The 24760-nt window shown below is 46.7% G+C and overlaps 1 protein-coding gene across 1 annotated transcript in view; it reads right to left on the bottom strand.

The window, feature by feature from the left end:
- The window catches only part of Utx (Utx histone demethylase), a 138079-nt gene extending 113546 nt beyond the window's left edge, over positions 1-24533 (bottom strand). Inside the window, exons 1-5 of the mRNA XM_084593399.1 lie at positions 24335-24533; positions 23720-23786; positions 22867-23140; positions 19626-19675; positions 11605-11663 (exon numbers count right to left, since the gene is read on the bottom strand). Coding sequence (XP_084449525.1) covers positions 11605-11663; positions 19626-19675; positions 22867-23140; positions 23720-23786; positions 24335-24411 — 527 coding nt within the window. The 5' untranslated portion in view covers positions 24412-24533. The remainder of the gene's footprint in view (positions 1-11604; positions 11664-19625; positions 19676-22866; positions 23141-23719; positions 23787-24334) is intronic.
- Between the last annotated feature and the right edge of the window lie 227 nt (positions 24534-24760).

Here is a 24760-nt window from a genome sequence, read left to right as displayed (position 1 = left end):
TTACTAGTGCCGAGCTTCCCTCTGTATGCAACAAGGCGCCGTGCTTTCTGGTTGCACCGCGTTAACTCCAGCGTTACATCTGACTGCACCCACGGCGACGAAGCGTGCATTCTCATAGAGCTGAAATCACGGCTAGTTTCGCAACCAACATCGCACAGCCGCCGAAGAAGAAAACGGCGCTTCTGTGGTTCCGTTAACCGCGCGGATAAACGTTTGCGAAACGCACCACAGCCGGCGGTAGTAGCGCACGTAGACACACACCGCACGTAATCCGCGGGCTGGAGCCGAGAAAGGTCGATACGCGGCAGTCGGTCACAGCGGCAGTCAGACGGCGCACCGGAGTCCCTGCTCGCAGACGACGGCCGCTCGTGCAAGCAGCAGTGCCGTGAACGACGAGGGAAACAGGACGGGAGGCGACGAGATAAACCACTGCTCGCCACAACACACGGTCGGAATCGCACAGATTTGAGAGCGCTGGCGCAACGGCCTACGGACGAGGATCGCGCACAGCACCGACGACCCGCGCTGCAAACACACGCACAAACACAGCGGCCACGGTGAAACGACGGAAGTGCCTCTTTCCACCGCCGCAGCTCGGTGGCTCGGTCGAAAGATGAGAGAGGGGAGTAGCAGAAAATACGAGAGGGGGGGGGGGGGGGGGCGCTGCCGCTCTCCGGGTCGCGTGTGCAAAACACAACCACACAAACAGGCACAGCCGGGTAAAATCTAAATTCACGCCCCCGCGACGCGGAACACCACAACGTCGAAGCCTGCTGGCGGCCCTCCTCCGAGCGGTCCGAGCGCAACCAAGGCGGCGGCCTGCTGTCTTCTGCTGAGATTAGTTCCTGCGCTCTCCGTTTCTATTTTCGGGCGGCGCTACTGCAGCCGCCAACACGCGACGCGGCGAACGCGTTCTCTCAAGCAGCCGAAGAGGCGGCGAAGCGCAGTGCGCAGACGACGTCGCGAGCAACGGCTTGCAGGCTGGCATCGATCCTTGAAAGGGAACGTCACTCGAACAAGGCGGCCCGAGGACGCTTTGACGGCTTTTACCGCTTCGGCGGAGCGGCTCAGATCCTCCGCGAGACTTCACTACAAACGAACAGGCTTGGTACTATCGGCGGAAGAGCGGCCGAAGTACTCGCGCGGGCCCATTCATCATATTAAAACAAATATGTATAGAAACTTTCCGGGACACAGATCTCACTAAGGTGGAAATGGATACGAAATTGAAAAGGATAAAAAAAATATGAATGCGCCATGCTTCCGTGAAGTAGTACACTTGTAGAACCGTTGCCACTGCACACGTACACACATACATATATTATGGTGAGGCTACCAAAAAAATATAAAATATGCCTCTGCCCGTGCCACTAGGTATAACAGGCTTACGTACACACATACAGGCCAGATTTCAGGGCAAAAAGGAAATTTGCTACCGTTAGCTGCAACCTATTTTTACACGAACGACGGAAATCATATTTGGGCACGCGCCAACATAGATGGAATTCCAAGGCCAGCGGTGTGAGACAGAAAACGCTCGAAAGTGAAGCGCTTTTTGCCGTCACGAACAAGCGCGACCGTGGCAAAAAAGAAAAAAAAAAACGAATAGGGAGGAGTGGGTGGAGGAGACAAAAGAGCAAATTCAAGAATCAATTTCATGTGGTGTCGCAGTTTGCAATCAATCAACCCTTTTTTTTTTTTTTTTTTTTCAAAACAAGCCTACGCGCGACCACACGATTCTAAGGATTGGAATGAGATAACCACGAAACCAATGCCATCCACGGGATTACAGACTGCGGACTGAGTTATCCTTCGTTACTCGCTCATGCGAATACTGTATCGCGCGCGCGCGCACGCACGCACGCACAGAGAGAGAGGGGCAGACAGACCGTCAGAAATCCAAAGCCTTTACCTCAAAGCACAATCCATAAATAAGACGTCGAATAGTAATGAAATTTCGTCGTTTTCTTGTTTCCCTTTAAAGGGCCTGTAAACGGCCTTGCCTACTATGCATTCATTAAACTTTTCTTTAGACGAGGTCATCTCCAAGTGCCAATTAGCGAATGACCTAGGGTCATACGTTAACCACTAGTTGACCGCAATTAGTAAAAGGAAGGCCGACAGGTTTTTCCATCACCAAAGGAGCCTTCCTCAGAACCCCCGCTTTTAAAATGCACTTCCCCTTCACAAAGGATGCCTGATGCAGCGGGAAGATCTCACAAACGAGAAGACAGGCGTCGAGCATTGTTAGGCAGACAAGGCATACAGTAGTAAAATGGGAATTAGGTTGCGCTATCTGGGTGAAAGAAACACGTGTTCCTGTAGTGCGGAACACTAATGAAGCGCGCGTGCTGCGAACGGTGAAAGAAACGCGTGTTCCTGTAGTGCGGAACACTAATGAAGCGCGCGTGCTGCGAACTGGCAAAAGGACTCGTGGCGCCATCTTTCCGCAGCACATCGAAAACGGTGCGCACGGAGCTTCGGGGTGTCCATTTTGAAGCGCGGTAATCAGACGCGCACAGCCGAAAAAGCATTCATTTCCTTCACACTTCCTAGGGTTATAGTATATAACAAAAAAAATACATTTCACCTTGTCTTCGGCACATGCATATCGCACCCCTCTTGGTCACCTTTTCGCCAAAAAACCTAATCCAACAGAGCACATATTTTTACTGACCTGTCTCAATCCTTGGTATTATAGGGCTATGCAAATAGAGCACTGTGAAGGAATAGTGCATTGTGACATTGTGCAGGATGTAGAGGTGATTGGAAATGTGTGATGCAGTGACCACATGATGGCAAAGTCTTGAATTAGTCTAGATTTGAACAGGGAATGCAACAGATTAGTAAGGAAAAAGTCCATCAATGAACTAGTGGTGAGAGTATAGTGACCTAGAATACTTTCTAGTGGCGCGAACGACGACACTCGGGCACGCCGATTTTCACTGACGCCGCCAGATGGCGCCTCTGCAACATCTACTAGTAACAAGATAAAGTAACAAGATACTCGGAGAACTTCAGAACGGCTTTAGAAATGGTAGGCGCTTAGATGATAGCCTGTTCGTGCTTACCCAATGCATAGAAATATCTAGAGTGGAAAATAGACCTTTGTATTTGGCCTTCCTGGACATAAACGGGGCGTACGACAACGTAAGCAGGGAACTCCTGTGGAAGATATTACAAGAAGAAGGTATCGGTTATGAGATAATAGGGTTCCTACAGGAAATATACCGGGATAACAAAGTAGAAATTACGTGGGAAGGGATAAGAAGTACAGAGAATGTCAAAGTATACAAAGGATTAAGACAAGGCTGTCCTCTATCACCGGTGCTGTTCATGCTTTATATGATAAACCTGGAACGGAGGATACAAGACAGTAACCTAGGTTTTAACCTGTCATATAGGTTAGGTGGAAAGGCGGTAGAGCAACGCCTCCCCGGTTTGATGTATGCAGACGATATTGTGCTGCTAGCTGAGAGTCTGGAAGAATTGCAAACTCTAGTTAGGTATTGCGGAGACGAAGGGGACGCTATAGGCTTCAGTTTCAGCGCAGTTAAGTCGGGTCTGATGATTTTCAACGGCTCAACTGATCAGGGTCTTAAAATACAAGGCCATGAAATACCAAGAGTAGCAGAATATAAATACTTGGGGGTATGGGTAAACGAAGGATTGGCATACATTGGAAAGCATGAGCAATCACTTAAGGCCAAAGGGCGAAGGAATGCCGGGATAATGAAGCATAAGGCATTGTGGGGATACAATAGGTATGAGGTATTGAGGGGTATTTGGAAAAAAATTATGGTGCCCGGACTTACTTTCGGAAATGCGGTTTTGTGCCTAAAATCAGAGGTACAGTCGACATTAGAAACAAATCAGAGATCCGTTGGACGATTAGCACTAGGTGCCCACGGCAACACTACAAATGAGGCGGTACAGGGAGATATGGGCTGGGCATCTTTCGAAGTATGGGAAGCTCAGAGTAAAATATTATATGAGGAACGCCTGAGGAAATTGGACAGTAACAGATGGGCAGCTAAGGTATTTAAATACCTGTACCTAAAAAGCGTTGACTCACAATGGAGGAAAAGAACTAGGAAACTAACTAGTAAGTATGCTAGTAACAAGGACGGGGAAATAAAGAGCATTAAGCAACAGGTGAAAAACACAGAAGGTAAAAATTGGATAAATTCGATGGAAAAAAACAGAGTGTGGAATTATACCGAAAGTGGAAAATGCAGATCAGGAAGGAAGATTTCTTTGATAACTCAAGAGGCAGTGCCCTACTTTTTGAAGCTAGATCAGGGTGCCTTAGAACACGAAGCTACAAAAAGAAGTTTAACAATGGAGATGACGCATGTGCTGTATGTGGAAACTCCAGGGAAACAATTGACCATATTATACTCGAATGCAATGGTATCCATCCGGAAGTTGATGCAGGCGCAATCACTGTTCCTGAAGCTCTGGGGTTTAGAGATAACAGTGGCTGGGTGAATAAACCGGCGGTGGAAACTAGCAAAAAACGGCTGGAAGATTGGTGGCTTAAAAGCAGAGAAGTGACATAATGTTAGTAATGTAGGAGCAAAATTTAATAAATAGAATGATGGTTTAGTTAACCATTCTAAATCAATAATTAAGATATATGGAGAAAAATGAGCATGATAGCTACTGCTACCACCCCGTTTCAAAGGGGACGCTCCTATATTCCATCCATCCTTCCATCCATCCATCCTAGTCGACTTTTCAATGCTTTCTTGCAATAGTGCGACATAGTGCCGATGCTTTTGTGCGCCTATTCAGTAAAAGTGATGATTTTTTCCCTATGCCGACGTATGTGGACCTCCACCCATGATAGAAGGCGTTTCATTCGACATTATTCGGGTTTTCGCTGTTGCACTAGGGTGAAAGCGCTCTTATTTCGCTGGCGTCTGCTACAGCTCATGCGGGACGAGTTATCGCGCACTGTAAATCATTACGGCACATTCATTTGTACGATACAGGTATTTTTCTGAGCCCTGCAGAGCCCGCTTTATTACAGAGCCAAGTCAACTGTCAGCAGCAAACTGGTAGCAGAGTGGCCAAGCATCGTGCGCACGCACGGGTTCTCGCATCTCTCCAACCACGCCGCAGTAACTTTCCTTTAGCCAGTAATGATGATTATATTACACGGCGCTATTCGGTATCCACTGGTAACCAGGAATGCTCATTTTAGCTTGATATCTGCTTAGCGTTGGGAAATTTGCCAACTGGTAAAGTGAGGAGCAGCTTCAGGTTGTTACTTTTTTTTTGACAAAGTGGTCATGAAAAACGAAACAAAACAAATCCTACGCTTTGAAACGAATCATCCGGCGATATTCTGTGGCGTCAACATTATTCTCTGTTCACAGCAATAATATCTATTATAAATCATCGCTGTAAGCCAGGGGCTAATTAAATTTCCTTTCATCATCTCATATGCATAACATATGTGCTAAAAATACATACATGAGGAGGGCATAGCAGTTTTGTTTAGGTACTTCACAAGGCTTCTCCACTGCTGTTTTATTTTATTTGAGTGCATGGGACAAAAGCCATCAACAATGAGTTGTTTTGTGAAATTACTGACTACGCAAACAGTCCTAACAATGAGTTGTTTTGTGAAACTATTGACTACACAAACAGTCCTAAGAGCATCCATCTGCTCATCTTCAGGTGCTTCGAAGCTTGACATTGCGCTGGTTAATGCATTTTGTGAAAACGTGCATGCGGGTAGTTAAGCAGTGATTTCAGCTGCACCAATTTGACACTGGTCAGAGCACCCAAGTTAGCAGGTTTGCTTGGCCAGTAGCATACACTGAGTACAAGCTGTCTGCTTGAATTTAGGCTGAAGCAGGTTGTAAACACATTCTCAATGTCAGCCACAAACTGGTATCACTTGAAGAGTACAAAAGGCCTCTGTTGTCCTTAAAATTAGTAAAATTAGCCAAGTTTATTACATGTGACTTATCTTTTTCTTTTCAAAAAAAGATTAAAGCCTTTCTCACAGTTAGTTTGAAGTAGGATAAGTAATTAGTAATTATTTTTTCTAATTGACTAACTATTGCCTCTAGACAACAACTGGGTTTGCGGAATTTGAGAGCGCCTTCTAAAACCTCCATTCCATTTATTTCCGGTAAAGAAAGCCTCATCGTTTTTCTAAGCTCTAAAGAAAGCCCGCGAAATACAAAAATTATCAGCCTGTATAGCGCTGAGACCGGGCTGTTGAATCATGGCCGCAGCTGGTTTCTGTCACTCAAACCATGCACGGTTGGGAGTACAACAATATCGTAGCGCATGAATGCGTCAGTCACGTGATTTTTGTTTTTATTTCGCGGGCTTTCTATAGAGGTGGGAAAAACGATGCACATGAGGTTTTCTTTATCGGGAATAAATGAAATGGGGGTTTCAGAAGGTCCTCCCCAACTTTGCAAATCACATTTATTTGAATGCAATACTTAGTAAATTAGAACTGCAAAATGAAAAATTGCCTGCACAGTTTTTTTTATCGATATTTATTGTCTTAGGGCATCAGTAGGGTATGATATGAAGGATGAATAAATGATTAAATAAATGTGCCAGCTAGAGATCCAAGGACATACCATGACTATGCGGAATTGAATTTAATTTAATCTCAGCTGTCTGCTTTATTGAGCCAGTGGTAGTATTCGAGATCACGCAAACAGTCGAAGCTTTCTTCCCCGAAGCCTTCCTTTTGTTCAGACCTGGTGCGCCAGGTGGCTGTCAGCAAGTGGTTTCTCTGGCCTATCTCAAATGGTTTATTTTTAACCCTTAGCTGAAGTTAGCTTGGACACGCGGTATAAAATATGTCGGCTATCGTTTGGTGCCACAGGCTTAATAGCAAGAATCTGCACTGAGCACAACTCTCTGCAACATCAATATTGCCCACATCCAGCCTTGGCTTCACGGGTTTGACGGTAATATATGCCGGACAACCCGGCAAGACTGTATAGGCACTGCATCAGGTGCCAGTGATGGCTTTTCACACGGTATATCCTCACTTCTGCCGTTGATCATATATGTAGTAGTCACGCAGCAGGATGAGATGCGGCTCGAAATGATGCTCACATACTGCCAATGTTTCTGTGAGAGGCTTTTCCTGCCTTCAGAAGCTTCGTTTCCACTTTGTGCGATGTTTGTTGTCACTCAGAGCAGCAAACAAAGGTGACTGGAGCATCCGGATAGCCGCGCTTCGGCATCTCGGAGCAAAACAGTGCGAGTTGGTCTTTTTTCCTGGCCATTTCGAACATCGCATGGTGCTTTTGAAGAGCTGAGATGTCTTAGTTGCTGTGATGGAAGGCAGAACTGAAAGTTCGAGGGCAAAATCGCAAGAATGTGCAGACTGCACGGCGCGCCAAGCCTTGACTTCCCTTTGCGGACGCGCACGCGGTCCTAGTAAACGTAACTGCAGCGTCAGTGGCGTCCGGCGTGCAAGAGGCGCCCATTTTCCTTCCGTTCGCGCCACTAGAAAGTATTCTAGTTCACTATAGGTGAGAGGGAATGTAGCAGAATTCAGCATTTCGCTACTTTAACTGAGGAAGATGATCTTAGTGTAGAAGTGATGAACGATACCTTCAGAGATATCATTACTGAAAGCTGGATAGAAGTAGGTGGTAGGATATAGAGAAGATTTAATTACGAGATGCCAAAGTATGAAAACCTCCAACCCAACAGACAGGATAGAACTGGCAGAGCTATCAAAGGTAATCAATAGGTGCAAAGTGTGTCCAACATAAGTATAACATGCAGAAAATCGAACTGTAGCCTTAAAGCGGTGCAGAGACAATTAGGCATAGGCAAAAATCAGATGTATGCGCTAAAGAACAAAGCAGGCAATGTCTTCACTAGTATGGACAAGACAGCCAAAGTAGCCGAGGAGTTCTATACTGACCTACAGAGTAGCCAGAGTAGTCAGAACAATAATGGGATTGGCAGTAGTGAAGAGCGGTCAAGACACTGTGCCAGTAACAAAGGCAGAGGTTAAAGAAGCTTTGAAAATGAGGAAAGCAACTGAATAGAGGGAAGCAACATAATGCTAAAGGAGTACCTAAAAATCATACTGAACACAAATTAAATAGTAGCAGAACATAACTGAACACAGAATATCTGTACTACCTGTGCTAATATTCACACAGGAAAACATTGTTACATGTTGTTGTATGTGTTACCAATGTGCAATGAGACCAAAGTGGATGTCTGTTCTCCCTGCATGGCAACCTTAAAGCTACACCTCAAGTAACTATGACCTGGCAAAGCATGACAGCCCATGTCATGTTAATATGTGTTGAGTAATCAATCCTTTGCATATCACGGTGGTGGCAGCCCCCGGGGTTTGGTTCTAAGAGGAACAAAAGGGCTTCCTTTTAACCAAAAAAAAAACAATAGAAACGATTTCCTTGATTACTTTTTATTTGTCAAACAAAACCATACGCTTTGTTGTTGAACAATAGATGTCAAACAAAGTATATGTTTTACCCAACTCATGCTTTGCATACAATGGTTATGTGAGCATTATTCATATATAACCATTTTTATATTTACCTTACAATATTACAGCTTGAATAATAGTCTTCCAAGGTCTTTATATCTTGATTTGAAAAATGACCAGTGAGAAATTTTGCTTGCTGGAAGGCTTCTGAGGGGGGCGCATCAGCTCCACCGTATCACTTAAGACCACAGCTGCATCATGACCGTTTTACTTGAAGGTGATCCCGAGAGGAAAGCTTCATCATCATCAGCCTGACTATACCCACTGCAGGGCGAAGGCCTCCCCCATATTTCTCCAATTAGCCCGATTCTGTGCTAGCTACATCCACTGAACCCCTGCGAACTTCTTAACCTCATCCGCCCACCTAACTCTTCGCACTACGTGTCCCGCCCATGCCCATTTCTTCTTCTCTATTTCCACTAGAATGTCAGTAACTTGAGTTAATTCTCTGACCCAATCTGCACGCTTCCTATCTCTTAATGTTACCCCTACCAGTTTTCGTTCCATAGCACTCTGCATTGTCCTCAACTTAAGTAGAACCCTCTTGGTTAGCCTCCAGGTTTCAGCCCCATAGGCGAGTATAGGCAAGATGCAACTGTTGTATACTTTCCTCTTGAGCGATACCGGTAAGCTGCTAGTCATAATCTGCGAGTGCTTGCCAAATGCGCTCCATCCCAATCTTATTCTTCTTGTTAAGGAGGAAGAGGAAGGAAGAGAGGAAAGCTTACCAGTCTTTATGCCAGCAAACCATGCATACCAAGTATCCCAGCTAATTTTAATCAAACTTAAAATTAGGCAGAGTGGTCTAGGCTAGCGAAAACAACCGAAAACTATTCAGGGTTGATTGCCCTAGTTTCAAGTGGCTTTCCATTTGCCATGGTTATTCTGCAGTTAGCAAAGACTAATTAGTGACTTCTTTATTTATTGGTCCCAGGAGCAAAGTATCAATTCTAAAGTTGTAGATAGTCTTGATAGTCTTGAAAAACAGCTATCTGCAACTTGCATCAAGGTATAATTTTCATAGCTTTGTTCTTTCGCTTCCAAACCGAGCTGCCATGTAATTAGCTGCTGACACATCTCTCACCCACATCATGCAAAGCCGCACCAAGACGAGCACTTCTGGCAAGAGCCGATTTTGTTTTCTGAGCCACGTTTCGGGATTATTGAAGTGGGATTAATGTCACGCAGACGCTTTCTCTATTGAGCTTCTTGCTGCTTAAGATAGTGAAAAAAAATTATGCAAAATAGAAGTCACCTTGATGCAACCATTTCTGTCACCTCTTTTGGAAGACAGTTTACTACTTCCTTATTGATACTAATTGTTTTTGAAGCCAATAATTAAAATGTTAACTGTATAGTCTTAATCATTATAAGGTTCTATAATGAAACACCACACTAGGCCAGGCAACTTTCAACAATCCACAGCTGAATTATTTTACTGGGCTACGGCACATAGACTTTTGGAAGCTACGACACCTGGTATATAATACATCCCATAGTCTTAATTTTTTCTTTCTTTAGTTGTGTTAATGTCACAGCTACCTTCTTTTTTAAGTACATCACGCAATATAATTCGATTTGGTTTCGAAAACTCTAGAATTAAAAGAATGTGCTTTATTGTACAAACATTTCTCAAATGAAAATAAATTGCATTCACCCGACATCAATGCTTTCATAAAGCAGCAGCACAAAGAGAGCCCTGCGGAAAAACTTCATAGTAACGACAGGGCAAACTGCAGCTGATGTAAATACTACCTTAATTGCCAGCATGGGCCATAATAGGATAGCAATAGCTATACATGTTTCATGCCGAAATGCTCATGCTATAGCTTGCATGTTACAGCCCTGAACTGCATCTAAGGAATCAATAAATGAAATTTCATAACTTCACGATCTGTTCTAGGATGCCCATGGTTGCTCTGTGCCGAATAACGACATCATAGGTGCCCCAAGAAATGACAAAACTGCTTTGAAATTGTTCGGTTCCATGTATTCCAATGGACGCTAACCCTACTTTTCACCCTCAGTTGTGGCGTCGTGAGCGCCCCCTTTGTTTGTAAACACGGTGTTGATCCAGCGTTTTCAGTAAACACGGTGTTGACTGGATTCCAAGGGTAGGAAAGCGTAGCAGGGGGTGGCAGAAAGTTAAGTGGGCGGATGAGATTAAGATGCAGCTAGCACAGAACCGGGTTAATTGGAGAAATATGGGAGAGGCCTTCGTCCTGCAGTGGGTATAGTCAGGTTGCTGATGATGATGATGACAGTGTTGATCTATACATGCCCAAACCGTCATATCATTAATTTTTTAATGTTTCTTTCAACATTCAAGATTTTAACGCCTGGTGTATGTTGCCATTGCAGACTCTTGTCTTTTATCCTCACTGCACACATATAACTCGGCATCAATGGGACCAGTGCATGCTACTTTTGCACCCACAAAACAATAAAGCAAGAAACGGCTTCATCAATAGCAGCAATTATGCTTGTCCTTCGTCAAACATGAATGCATGTTGCATTCGACAGTTTTCAATTTAAATTCGGTGCAGAAACGTCTAGATAAATCAGCGAAGGCATACTGGAAAAGTCAGAAAAGTGGACAGACCTAGCGATTGCGGTGGCAGCTACGAACCATGCGAGCAAAGGCCAATTCAAATTTACAGTGGTGGCCATGTAAGCACTCAAGAACTATACTGAAGCGCTACTCATTTGGCAGCTGACGAGAGCTGATGAGCACGGCAGAAAACATGGCATGGTGATCCCACGGCAAGCGAACTGCGCCATGATGCCAAAATCGGCAGCACCTCACAGCACGGTTTGCACGCCAGCTTTGAATGTCATCTGAGGGAGCATGTTACTCGACAGGAGGCGATGCCCGGGCGCCCCAATCGGGACGCTGGAACCGTCCGGCTGATCGGCAGTCGGCAAAACAATCGTACAACACCCCTTCTGCACCACATCCGCAAGCAGACAGAAAATATGCAGACCACAGGATTGCGGAACCGGTCGAAAAGCAAATGTAGAGCGGCCTTTAGTTATGAGGTGTCACATAATCAGTTCTAAAATGTCAGAATTGTTTTACTCACCATTGGTAGGCACTGTAGTGGAAATAAACAAGGCCCAAGCCATACAAGAAAGGCTCATCCTATGTAATGAAACACCACCAGAAAATTAGAAGACGGACAAAAAATTGACAGACACCTAAGATCTGCCTTTAAAAGAATGCCATGGCAGCGCTAATGGCTCCTTTTTGCCACCTCCCCTAGCAGATCCTCATTTGCATACATGCACTTTGTAACTTGCTTTATCATTATCTTTAATTTGTGCCCCCATTATTACACACACTCATTATCATACAGTTGTAACATACCACATTATGAGAAAGACCAGCCCGACATACATATAAATCTTCTGTTTACCCAAGCTGCATGAAGATGCCTGTGTGGCCTAGGGCTAGCATATCTAACTCAAGATCCAAGGGTCATGGAAGGCTGGATTCTGATCTCAACATCCCACCTCAGAGGTGAGGCTCAAGTTGGCAATGCCTGTCATGTCATGAGGTCTTGTGACACCACACAACCCAACGACCCGCCAGTGAACGGAGATTATACTTGCCAGCTACCACTTGCTATAGCCGTGCTCATGATTCTTATGCTCACAATGCCAATGCCGACAACACAGACATCAGATTTTTTTGGAAAATGGGGCATTTAATGCTACTGCATTAAAACTGAGTGTGTGCTGGATGTAATCAACATTAAGGGCACATCTGCACTAGATAATATAAGGATTACATTGCAACTTCATTCAAGATTATTTCAAACTCATTCTCTGCATCAGTCACTGCAACGGCCCTGCCATCGCAGGGTTTCAGTCAATGACGCAAAGGGGATACAGGATAATACCCCAGTCAAGCGTGCAAGTTAAAGTGCACTTACGGGGAGTGCACTTCGCAGCTCGAAAGGCACTTTACGCTACGCAGTGCTAAACGGGAAAGATGAGTGCACTCGTATTAGCACCCGTAGATACGAAACTGGCAACTGTAAGGACATATTTTAAAAACAAAATTGCTACCTCCAAGCGCAAATTTCAGAATACTGCTTTTTAAGTATTAAGGCAAAAATATATATATATATATTAAAATTTTCACCGGGCCATCACTCAGAGATCACACACCAACAAACACCATGATCAACAACAACAACCGCCACCTAATTGAAAACGGCGTCGCTACAGTAGCACACCGCGCTTAATTTGGAAGTTGCGTAAACGGTTACATCATGTTTCTGTTATGTGATATTGTACGCTTCGCTACTATAAAACAATTCCTCAAATAAAAATATTGTTACGGGGATGTACTTAATGTGACGGCACTGTGATGGGCTGAACTCGACGCTAAGACTTCGGTAGCCGTGCAGAATCCACTCTCTCAGCGTCGTTCTCTTTTTCAATGCTTCGTCGTGTCCGCGTTCCTTGATCGTCGTCTTTGTCAGTGAGCACATCACTTTGGTCTCTCGTTTCCCGGTAACACTACCCCCCTCGGCAAAAGGCACCGTCCCGGTGCGTATTAGGCGTGCGGTGTGGAGGGGGAGTAATATGGCTTGAGGCGGGCGACATGTACAATTTCGGAAGTGGGTGTAGCAGTCGGTGACTTTGGGTGGAGCGGTGCAATCTCGTAGGTCACGTCGGTCACTGGGCGTAGTACACGGTAAGGACCCGTGTAGTGGGGCGGAAGTTTCTGACACAACCCCACACGCCGGCACGGAAGCCAGAGCAACACCAGAGATCCGGGAGGATAGTGCACATCGCGGTGGTGAGCGTCGTAGCGGCGTTTTTGAGCTTCTTGAGAGACGGTGAGATTGTGACGAGCAATCTGGCGAGCAGCGTCGGCTCGGGCGATGGTATCGCGGGCATAGGTTGTGACGGGGCCAGCGGCGGGAAGAAAAGTGTCGAAGGGCAGTAAGGGGTCTCGTCCAAAGAGAAGATAGAATGGAGAGTACCCAGCAGTGTCATGACGCGAAGAGTTATATGCAAAGGTGACAAATGGCAGACTAATATCCCAGTCGCGATGACTGTCGGATACGTACATTGCGAGCATGTCGGTGAGCGTGCGGTTAATACGCTCCGTAAGGCCGTTCGTCTGAGGGTGGTAGGCAGTGGTGAACTTGTGCCGAACGGAGCAAGAACGAAGTATTTCCTCAACAACTCGGGCAAGGAAACAGCGGCCACGGTCGGTAAGTAGTTGACGAGGAGCACCATGGTGTAGTATGACGTCGTACAAAAGGAAGTCAGCAACGTCTGTGGCACAGCTGGTTGGAATGGCACGAGTGATCACGTACCGCGTGGCATAATCGGTGGCCACAGCGATCCATTTGTTTCCTGACAAGGACTCGGGGAAGGGCCCTAGGAGGTCAAGACCAACACGAGAAAATGGCTCAGTCGGGATAGCAATCGGCTGCAGGTGTCCAGGTGGCAGCACAGGGGGTTTCTTCCGGCGTTGACAGAGGTCGCAAGCGGCTACATAACGTTGGACAGAGCGGTAGAGTCCAGGCCAGAAGAAACGCCGGCGCACGCGGTCGTATGTACTTGAGAGGCCAAGATGACCAGCTGTAGGGGCGTCGTGCATTTGTTCTAGAACGGCAGAGCGTAGGTGTTGGGGAACGACGAGCAAGTGCTCAGCGCCATCAGGTTGCATGTTGTGGCGGTATAGCGTATTCCCATGAAGGAAGAACAGGGCGAGGGAAGAGTCACGGCTGTGTGTGCGGAGGCGGTCGATAAGAGAACTGAGGGTTGGGTCCAAGCGCTGTTCGTCGGCTATGTGAGAAAAGTCCGATATAGAGAACACACAGGGGTCCGACTCGTGGTCAGTAGAGGAAGGGGGATCGACGGGATAACGGGACAGACAGTCTGCATCCTGGTGGAGCCGACCTGATTTGTATACAACGGAAAAGGTATACTCCTGCAAGCGCAGTGCCCAGCGGCCGAGGCGGCCAGCAGGATCCTTGAGGGAAGAGAGACAACATAGGGCGTGGTGATCGGTAATTACAGTGAATGGTCGGCCAAACAAGTAGGGTCTGAATTTTCCAACGGCCCAGACGAGAGCCAGGCACTCCCGTTCCGTAATCGAATAGTTCTGTTCCGCTGATGGCAGGAGACGACTGGCGTAGGCAATCACGCAGTGTTGGGCGCGTTGTCGCTGTGCAAGAATGGCACCAATCCCGTGGCCACTGGCGTCGGTGCGAAGTTCCGTCGGGGCAGACGGGTTGAAATGGGCCACCACAGGAGGATTGGTGAGAACAGCGATGAGGGTGCAGAATGCGTTAGCCTGCTCTGGTCCCCATGAGAAAGGAACACCTTTCTTCAGGAGATTGGTGAGAGGACGAGCAACAGCGGCAAAGTTTGGGACGAACCGGCGAAAATAAGAGCACAGTCCTATAAAGCTGCGGACATCACGGGGTGAACGGGGAGATGGAAAAGCACTGACAGCACGAACTTTGTCAGGATCGGGTTGCACGCCGGTGGAATTCACCAAATGGCCGAGCACTTTAAGTTCGCGGCGACCAAAACTGCACTTCTTTGAGTTCAGTTGAAGTCCGGCACGGCGGAAAAGTGCGAAGATGGAAGAAAGGCGACGAAGATGGCTTTCGAACGAGGGCGAGAAGACAATCACGTCATCCAAGTAACATAGACAAGTCGTCCATTTGAAGCCGCAGAGTAAGGAGTCCATCATTCGTTCAAACGTAGCAGGGGCGTTGCAAAGTCCAAAAGGCATAACCTTAAATTGGTAAAGACCATCAAGTGTGACAAAAGCTGTCTTCTCGCGGTCTTGTTCGTCAACAGAAATCTGCCAGTAGCCGCTACGGAGGTCGATAGAGGAAAAGTAGCGGGCTCCATGTAAACAGTCCAAGGCATCGTCTATTCGCGGCAGCGGGTAAACATCTTTCCTTGTAATCTTGTTCAGATGTTGATAGTCGACGCAAAAGCGCCAACTGTTGTCTTTTTTTCTAACGAGCACGACAGGAGAAGCCCAGGGGCTGTTAGAAGGTTCGATGATATCGTTGGCCAACATCTTGTCGACCTCCTGCTGGATGACTTGGCGCTCAGAAATGGACACACGATAAGGCCTCCGATGTACAGGTTTTGCATCGCCGGTGTCAATGCGGTGAGTCACAACTGATGTTTGGCAAAGTCAAAAATGTCGGAGAAGGATAACAAAAGGTTGTGCAGGTCCTGAGCGTGTTCGGGGCTGAGATCAGAGGCAATCATTGCAGAAATAGGGTCGGTAATTGTGGTGGAGAGTACGGGTGTTGGAAGGACGCTTGAATGTGGGCCAGGAGTGAGTGCACAAATGGTGCAGTCTGTGAGAGGGGACAAGGTAGCAAGGGATATTCCTTCGGGGAGAACTTGGGGTGACAGACTGAAGTTCAGGATAGGAAGGTAGGTGTTGTTCTTTGTAACGCGTACGATGAGATGAGGAAGAACGACGTTGCGGTCAAGAAAGACCTCGGTGATAGGGCAAGCAACATAGTCACCGTCAGGCACAGGCGGGAAAGGTGACAGAGGTAGGTAAACAGCAGAGTCAGGGGGCAGGCGAGCGAACTCGGTGGAGCGAAGGCGGGGTGTAGATGGAGGATGTTCTGAGCAGACAGGTAGGTCCAAACGAAGAAGGCCGTTGGAACAGTCGATAAGGGCAGAGTGGGGCGTTAAAAAGTCAAGGCCGAGGATCACATTGTGAGGGCACTGGTTGAGGACGGTGAACAAAACAGGGATGTGATGACCGGCAAGGGTGACTCGGGCAGTGCACAGCCCAGTGACGGCAGCAGTACTGCCATCGGCAACACGAACGGTGGGCGAAGCGGCGGGGGTCTGTACTTTCTTGAGGAGGCGGCAAAATGATGAGCTCATGATCGAGACTTGGGCACCAGTGTCAATGAGGGCAGAGACGGGAACACCATCCACGAGCAGGGAGAGGAGGTTACAGGGCGAAGAAATGGGCAGAGGATTTCCAGGTCGGGATACCAATGCAGCGTCACCTCCGGGAGCTGCATCGGCTAGTTTCCCGTGAAGCGGCCGGCAGAGGACGGCGAGGAACTGCGGCTAGGAAGAGGTGAACGGGAACGGCGGGCTGGCGGCGAAGGAGAGCGACTGGACACAGGAGGAGGTGGAGTGGTATCGGTGCGGGGCGGCTCATAACGAGGCGTGAAACGGCGGTGACCGTAATCGGAGTAGCGGTCAACGTAAGGGTAACGTCGAGGTGGTGATGTCCAGCGGCTGCGGCAGTGGCGAGAGATGTGGCCAACACGTGAGCACGTGAAACAGATCGGCCTGTCGTCAGGGGTGCGCCACTCCTCAGGATTGCGGTATCGGTAGCGTGGCGTGTAGGTGTTGCGGGGCGCAGCGTGGGCGACCATGGGAGGGATGGGGCTCGAACTGTGGTGTTCCACGTTGTGGCTATAGGGGACGCCCAAGTTAGCAACCTCTTGACGAACGACGGCTTGTATGAGGGATATCGTCGCTAGGTTACTGTCCGAGGAGGGCGGGTTGGATGCAGCAGGAGCGAGCGCTTCCAGTTCACGACGTACGATGCGGGTCACATTTTCAGGGTTGGAAGGCTGCCTTAGGGTCGGCAGATCCTCGCACGTTGAGCTAGGGGCAGTGTTGGGGAGCCGATTGAAGCGATGTGCAAAGCGTTTGTGTTTGGCCTGCTCGAAATGTTGACAAACTTGCAGAACGGAGTCAACCGTAGAGCAGTCCCGACAGAGTAGAAGATTGAAGGCATCGTCGGCTATGCCTTTGAGAATGTGCCCCACCTTATCAGGTTCTGTCATGTCTTTGTCGACTTTTCTGCAGAGGGCCAGAACGTCTTGTATATACGTAATGTAAGGCTCGGTAGATGTCTGGGCACGTGTGGCGAGGTCCCTCTTGGCGGCGAGTTGACGGCCAACCGGTTTTCCGAACAGGTCACGGAGTTTTTGTTTGCAAACATCCCAAGAGGGTATATCTGCTTCGTGTGTTTCGAACCACACACGTGTCGTGCCAGTAAGGTAGAAGATGACATTGGCCAGCATCAGCGTGGCGTCCCACCTGTTGTGCTGGCTAACACGCTCATAAAGCGAAAGCCAGTCCTCGACGTCGACCTCATCTGTACCGCAGAATGTGCCAGGGTCACGGGGGTGGGCTACGACGACAGATGGAGTTGCGGAGGTTGATGGAGCCGCGTCGGTTGTCATCGTGACGGTTCCGAGGTGACGGCCACTGCGGAGATCCAGCGTCAGATTGTGTCGAACCCGCGACCTCCACCAAGATGTTACGGGGATGTACTTAATGTGACGGCACTGCGATGGGCTGAACTCGACGCTAAGACTTCGGTAGCCGTGCAGAATCCACTCTCTCAGCGTCGTTCTCTTTTTCAACGCTTCGTCGTGTCCGCGTTCCTTGATCGTCGTCTTTGTCAGTGAGCACATCACTTTGGTCTCTCGTTTCCCGGTAACAATATGTACTAAAAATCAACTTGTATGAATATCTTATTACAGAATACATTTTGTGACGAAGAAACTTTTGCCGCGAGGCTACGCACTCAGCCCTCAAAGTCTGATTAGCGAACGCACTCCGACCTGAGTGCGCACTTTGGCAAGTGCACTTACGTTACGCAGTTTAGCAGCAGTGGAGTGCACTTTTCGTAAGTGACACTCCTAATAAGTGCACTGTATTTTGCGCACTTGACAGGGGTATAAGTCATCTCTGAGACGAATGATGAGAGAAAAAAAAAAAAACGAGTACGATAGATATGGAATAACTATACAGTAAACTCTCATTAGTTCAGCCTTCAAGGGCACAGAAAAAATGCCCAAATTATCTGAAAGTTCGAAATATCAAATGGCCTTAAAGAACTGCCACAAACCATTTGCATCACAATAATTTTATCCAGTGAATGCCTGGAATATGGTTGTTTGTACCTCTGGAATGAAGAATTATGCGGGGCACTTAAGCTTCGCCTTTAAGGGTGTGATGTATTAGAGTAGGCTACCAGCCCACATATAAAGCACCACTTTAACCAAGCTGTATAAACATGAATGTGCGTTCTAGGGGCAACGTGAATGCAACGGTTCTGGCAGGCTGATTCTGATATCCCCCTTCCATATGAAAGGAGATGCCGAGTTGGCAGCTCCTGCCAAATGTAATGTCAGGCAACCTAACGTTCAGGCATTGCGCGGCCATACCAGCTGCCAGCTACCACCTGCCAGTGCCACGCCTGTCATTTTTTACTCACAATGCCAAAGCCAGTGGCAACACGGAAAGTAGCAAGGCAGACGGTAAACTGACAAGAAGACATAGCGCTGCGGTGTGTCCCAATACCCTGCGCATTGTTTTGCTAAGAAATATGTACCAACTGGCTTGGCTACTTTCCGTGTTGCCACACACAGCCGGCGTTGGGTAACCTGCGCGTGTTACCAAACACTGGATTTTCAGTGAACAGAGCCTTTAACGATATGGCGTTAAAACCAAGTGGAGACTAGTCTCACAGTGCAAAAGTGCCTCTTCCCGAATGGCCTTGCTCTGGTTGAAAGTGATTGAAAGAAAGAGAAATATATGTATGGGCGTCAGAATGGTGTAATGTCATACCAAGATTAAACTAAAAGGCCACTGACGTTAGCAGTGCCCAAAACAACATGACTGGCAGTTAAATTCCTGATGGCAGCAATGGGATGGTATGAATTTGAGAGAAGCGAAAGTGAATCTATGCTGCTGGGGACCATACCTCCATGCAACACAGGTTCAGAGAGGTTCATCTGAACGAGCGCTAGTTTGCAGGCCATACCTTGACCCTTGACATGACCCTTGTTCGAATTAACCGGTGCAAGGTTTCCCATGTACAAATTCACTAGTGTCCGATGCCATAGACTTGCATGGCTGTCAGCATAGACCGTGCTTTTAGATTGAATTATGCAAATCTTTAATTGAACAGGGATAAAATTAACAAGATTTTGCTGCCTAAGGTACAACAACAACGACAACAAAATATGACAGCAATAACAAAGACTAATGAAACCCTGAGTCGTAATAGGCAGAATTTTAGGCAATTCAGAGAAAAGTGCAGCCAGCTCACCTTCCAGTGGTCCTCCTTCATTGCATAGTACTTCTGATATGCAGACAGGGCTGTAAAAAAAATAAGTCACTTAGGGGGAGAAAGAGTTCTCTAGGTACAGCATACTGTACCAAAAATGGAAAACAGAGAACAGATATTCAAGAACAGCAAGTTTCCCTGGATGTACCTGCCGGTAGGCATATTCTGAAAACAGCCAGTAAATGCTACTGCACAAGAATGTGCAAGTAATCCAACAAACGTGCAAAATCTAATAAGATGACTATACTGAAAGGGTTCACAGTAAACCTCTATTCAGACAATCCTCTTAACATTAACAAATACACAAAAAAAACCACAAGCAAGGACAGGCTGGCTGGCACAAAAAAAGCACATAACAGAATTTGCTGCTGGCTGCTATCCTGTATGTGGTGTTGATGTAATAGGACTGCACTGTCCTACACAGTGTTGCCAAGTCAATAATAGAAAATCTGCCATAGGCAGCCCCAAAGCCTGTTAAAAACTGCTAAATTCAATATTTGTGTCAAGAAGCTATGTTTTATGCATTTTATATTGTTAATTTGTCTGAAAACCATAATACTGCTATTAAATCATAGAGATCACTTTTTCTTTTTGGCTAGACATTTAGGACTACTAATGCTTTCATTTTCAGAAATATCCTGCTTTCCTTCTGTAGATTTAAATTAAAGTTGCAAAAGCACTTTTTTCCTTAACGCAAAATGCTGACTGCAAGCCCTTTCAGTTGCAAAAAGACGCTGTTCTGCTTGACCTTGGTTTGCCGAGCACTCTGTAGGCAACTGTCCGCTTGTACCCCCTGTTCTAGATGTCATTCCAGCAATGCTGCCAACATACACCTTAATATCATGCCAACCTTCTAGATTATATTTGCAAGCAGTTAATAGCTCGAGCATAATTTTTCTCTGCCTTCACAGCCTAGCTCAATTAAAATGGGATTTGCAATCCCTGTTCACCTGATGTTCCCTGTTTACACCGATATGTTTAGATGCCAGAACATGCATCAAACCTCTGCATTCTACTAGAGCAGTATCAGCATGGAGAAAACAAACTTGGCCAGCTCAAAAAAAGAGATTTTGTCGGAAGCATCACTGTACTTGTTCATCTTGGAGTGTAGCTGTGCTCCCACTAAAACTGTGCACGGACTAGGGCCATCCCGAAAGCCCGTACTCAGCCTGGCCCGCGGGCCGGGCTCGGGCCGCTCGGAAGCCCTCTCCCTCGGGCTCGGGTCGGGCCCAGGCCAAGGTATATTTCTCTCGGGCGGGCCAGGCCGGTCCAGACACCCCGATCACAAACACATGCAACTTTTGCAAAAGCGCGAATATGACCATAGTGCGATAATTGTCTAGAACACAGCATTTTCCCGTGTCTTCCCATGCCAGAGCTTCCAAGTTCTTTCCCGATGTCGATCTGTTTTTCCTCCCCGCCGCGAACGGATATTTGGTAGTCGTCAGTGGCTAAGCAGAGGGGCTGCTTGTGGGCTATTAGTTTCGAGTTTCACATCTCCGCTTTGGTAACACCGACGCTGATGTTCAGGTATCCATTTCAAGATTCAGGCCAAGCTGTCGCCTATCAAATGTCTCTGTTCTAGCTTACTCCTACACCTCGACATGTTATCATTTGAAGCGGGACACAGCTCAGAGCATCTGCAGTGGAAAAGCTTCCTCTTGTTTCTCTTGTTGCGAAAAGTTCACGTGAAAGGCTCATGATGAGCCAGGCGAGCTCCCCGAGTACTTGACCATAAAATCAACCCCTTTCTTTTTATGTTCAGAGCTAGCGCACATTTGGAGAAGCTAACAAGCTGCCTACTGAAAACTTGCTTTCCTATCAAAGAATGTGTTAATCATTCCAGCCACAAGTTGTAACACCGAAAGAAACTTCAGCGCTACCGCCGGGTTCATTATCCGGGAGTGCCGCAAATGCCTCAATTCAATGCATAACTTGTTTTTGCACCAGAAGTTCATTCTATGTACGCGATGTGCCTCTACATATTCAGAAATTATCCATTTCAAACACGAGAACTCAACATTCCAAGATCTTAGGTAGACTTATCATCCTGAAATTATTTTTCTCTTTTTCATATCTTCAACTGAAATTATAGGTTGACCGGCCGGGTCAGGCCCTGGCCTTAAATATGAGTGCCTGGTCGGGCCGGGCCACGCTCAGTCCCGGGCCGGGCTCGGGTCTGTAGCGGGCTCCTGCCCGGGCTAGGGCTCAAAATTTCGGCCCGTGCACCACTAGCTCCCACGGGTGCTCCAGCTGGTAAGAGTGGGCTTTTTTCGTTACAACTGAATTCCAGCATTTTTTCTCGTGGCCCACAGGAAGCACTGACAAACATCTAACTGCACAAAGAGCGAGCGTTTTTTCTTAACTTCCGTCTCTAAACTTAAAGAGTCCTGCAGCTCCTATTTCCTGCCTTTCGGCACAAACTTAAAAAGGCCCAGACTGCCGAACCATATGCCCGGCAGCAGCAGACTCGATGGTTGCATTAAAGAATGCCGCATAAATCAAATCAAGGCGCAACGACCGTCTCCTGGTATCCGCCACTGTGACATCTCAGAGATGTCATGCAATTACAGCAATGTTCTCTTGTAAGTATGAATATAATTTTAAAGAACTATTATACCAGAAATTAGGCCTTCACCCAAAACTAAAAAAAAAAAATAATAACGCCAACGAAGCCTAAAAACCACTAAAAATCCCACTTCCCGCAATACAAAATTTCTGTCCTCTAAACAGTGTAAAATCCCGAAAAATTTAGCAGGAAAAACGCTAACTTGGCAACACTAGTCCTGTACACTGTCCTGAACCTCATTTGCAGAAAAGAAACTTCTTGGCAACACTAGTCCTGTATACTGTTCTGAACAAACAGTGAACCTCATGCAGAAAAGAAACTTGAGAACAGTTTTCTGGCCAGCAAAACCACACTACAAACATAGCTAGCTAAACAGTCCTTGCATGATAGACAGGACTCTATACTACCAGAACAACCCTAGATATGACAAAAAAAAAATTCTTGAATGCTGAACAGGTTTAGAAGGTATTATAGCAGCAAAAGGAATGCGTACAGTTCAGAATGTACGTGCTCTGCTGCTAAAATATTTTGCCGCTTCATTTGCGCTTGGTAACAAAGATAGATGCTTGAGTCATCCATGACACAATCATGGATGACTCGAGTGTGTTTTTGTAAGCATTACAGAGTATAAATTTACTTTTATTGCCCCTGTACCTTTTGCATAGTCCTCAAGTAGCAACTGAAAGTGGCCCAGTTTGCAGTAAGTCTTTGGATCAATTTCTTTAGGAGCACTGGAAACGGTGCCCTGAAAGCTTATCCTATCGTGGGCGCCACTCATCGCAGTGTCAGTGATGCCATGATCCACTGGCGGATCCAGAGACGGTGCTGTCCCTCCTGACATTGGGCCGGATGTCTCTGCATCACCTCCTTGGGGACGTTTACTCCGCTGCTGGTGAGCAATTAGAACTTGTTCTAGGTGACGCACACCCTGCAAATAAGAACACACCATTGAAAGAGACCAAGGGCAGCAGTTCATGCAATTAATGCTTCACTCTGAATAGTTTGGCAAAAAGGCACTTGCTGGCTGTAAGGAGGTATGCGGAATCTCCTGAGAGGCAAAGTCTAAGAATGAAATATTGCAGCCTAATGCTCCTTCAAAACGTTCTGAGCTGAAAAACTACACGGATTTATTACAAGTGCCTGATTTATGGCAACAGCCTCGGTAAACTTCACAATGCTTTCTAATAAGACCAAGTTTACACTTTTCTGTTTTGCAGGATTATTCTAACAGCAACAGAGCAAGCTGTGCCCTTAAATTTCAAATCACAAGTAGGGCAACCAACGATAACCATTTTATGAGTTGCACCATCTAACATTCCGACACACCACCATACTAACATCTTGAACCGGACCTATTAATAATGTTGAATAGCTGTTCTATTCTAGTTCTCGAACAATGAAAATTATAGCCGCAGCATTGCTGAAGAGCTGCCAAACAATAGCAGTGCCGGAGCACAGCAATACATGCCAGGTCACAGGATATTTATTAAGCATGCATATGCTGTACCTTTGAAACGAGGGCTTTCCTCTTGAAGTGTTCCGGAGCGTTCAGCTTCCAGAACCCAAAAAGGCGGCTGGAATAATATTAAACGCGCTGTCACTACTGCATCGCAAAATACACGACAGCACTTTTATGCAAGCTTGATAGCTTCGTGATGTGCATGAAAAAATTCGGGCCTAAAATAATAACGGCGACACCTGTTTTGCAGATACTGGAACTAAGACTGGACAATGCCTGTCAACGCTAAGGTTATCATCGCACAACTTTTCACATGAAACTGAAGCTAGTGCAAGCCGTCAGCGTCTACATGATGGATTTGAATAGCACTGCCGTCAGAAAAAAAAATTGACGGAAAAGTTGTAAACTGCATCGAATGCTCTCAGGAAAAGCTATCGACGCGGAAGCAGTACAGGCGTCCTTGACGTGCGCAAGCACCAAAATAGTTAAAAAGCGATAATGTGAACTGACTACGTCACATGCAAATAATAAAAAAGCCTGAATAAAAATTGGCCATAAATTTTAACAAAGAAGGCCACTGATTTTTCCCCCAGTCTCTCTTGAGAGGTGTGCGAGCGTCATTAGGAGCTCCGTAATTATTTCCCCGCTTGAAGAGCAACTTGCCTGTCAACCTCAGCCAACAACGCCAGTTCCTGGGGAGTTAAAGGCACTGTGACAACTTTCTCCGCTTCAGGCAACATGGTTCAAGAATAAGTTGAGCCTACTGCTTTCAACGGGAAACCTTCGCACCCGTAAACACCACAACTACCATAACACTGCCTCACAGAGCCATTACACGCATTGATGCGTCTTAGCCCGACTTCTGGCTGATCAAGTTTGACAAGCCACTGGGAGCTCTCAGCCCAGTGATGATGATCATGATGGGTCGGTTGTGGAGGGAAAAAGGAAAAAGACATGATCCTCAATGGAAAGAAATGGAGGTGAGTTGACTCTGTTCGGTTTGATTTGTTGCCGCAAGCCTACACCATCACTCATCAGTTATGGCAGTTCACATACCAGCTTGACACTAGTTGCATTCAAAATGAATGC

This window comes from Amblyomma maculatum, chromosome 2 (genome assembly GCF_055883805.1).
Source record: "Amblyomma maculatum isolate TAMU_Amacu chromosome 2, ASM5588380v1, whole genome shotgun sequence".
NCBI classification, from domain to species: domain Eukaryota; kingdom Metazoa; phylum Arthropoda; class Arachnida; order Ixodida; family Ixodidae; genus Amblyomma; species Amblyomma maculatum.
Note: the sequence above shows the minus strand (reverse complement) of the source record. Positions and strands in the feature narration are given on the sequence as shown.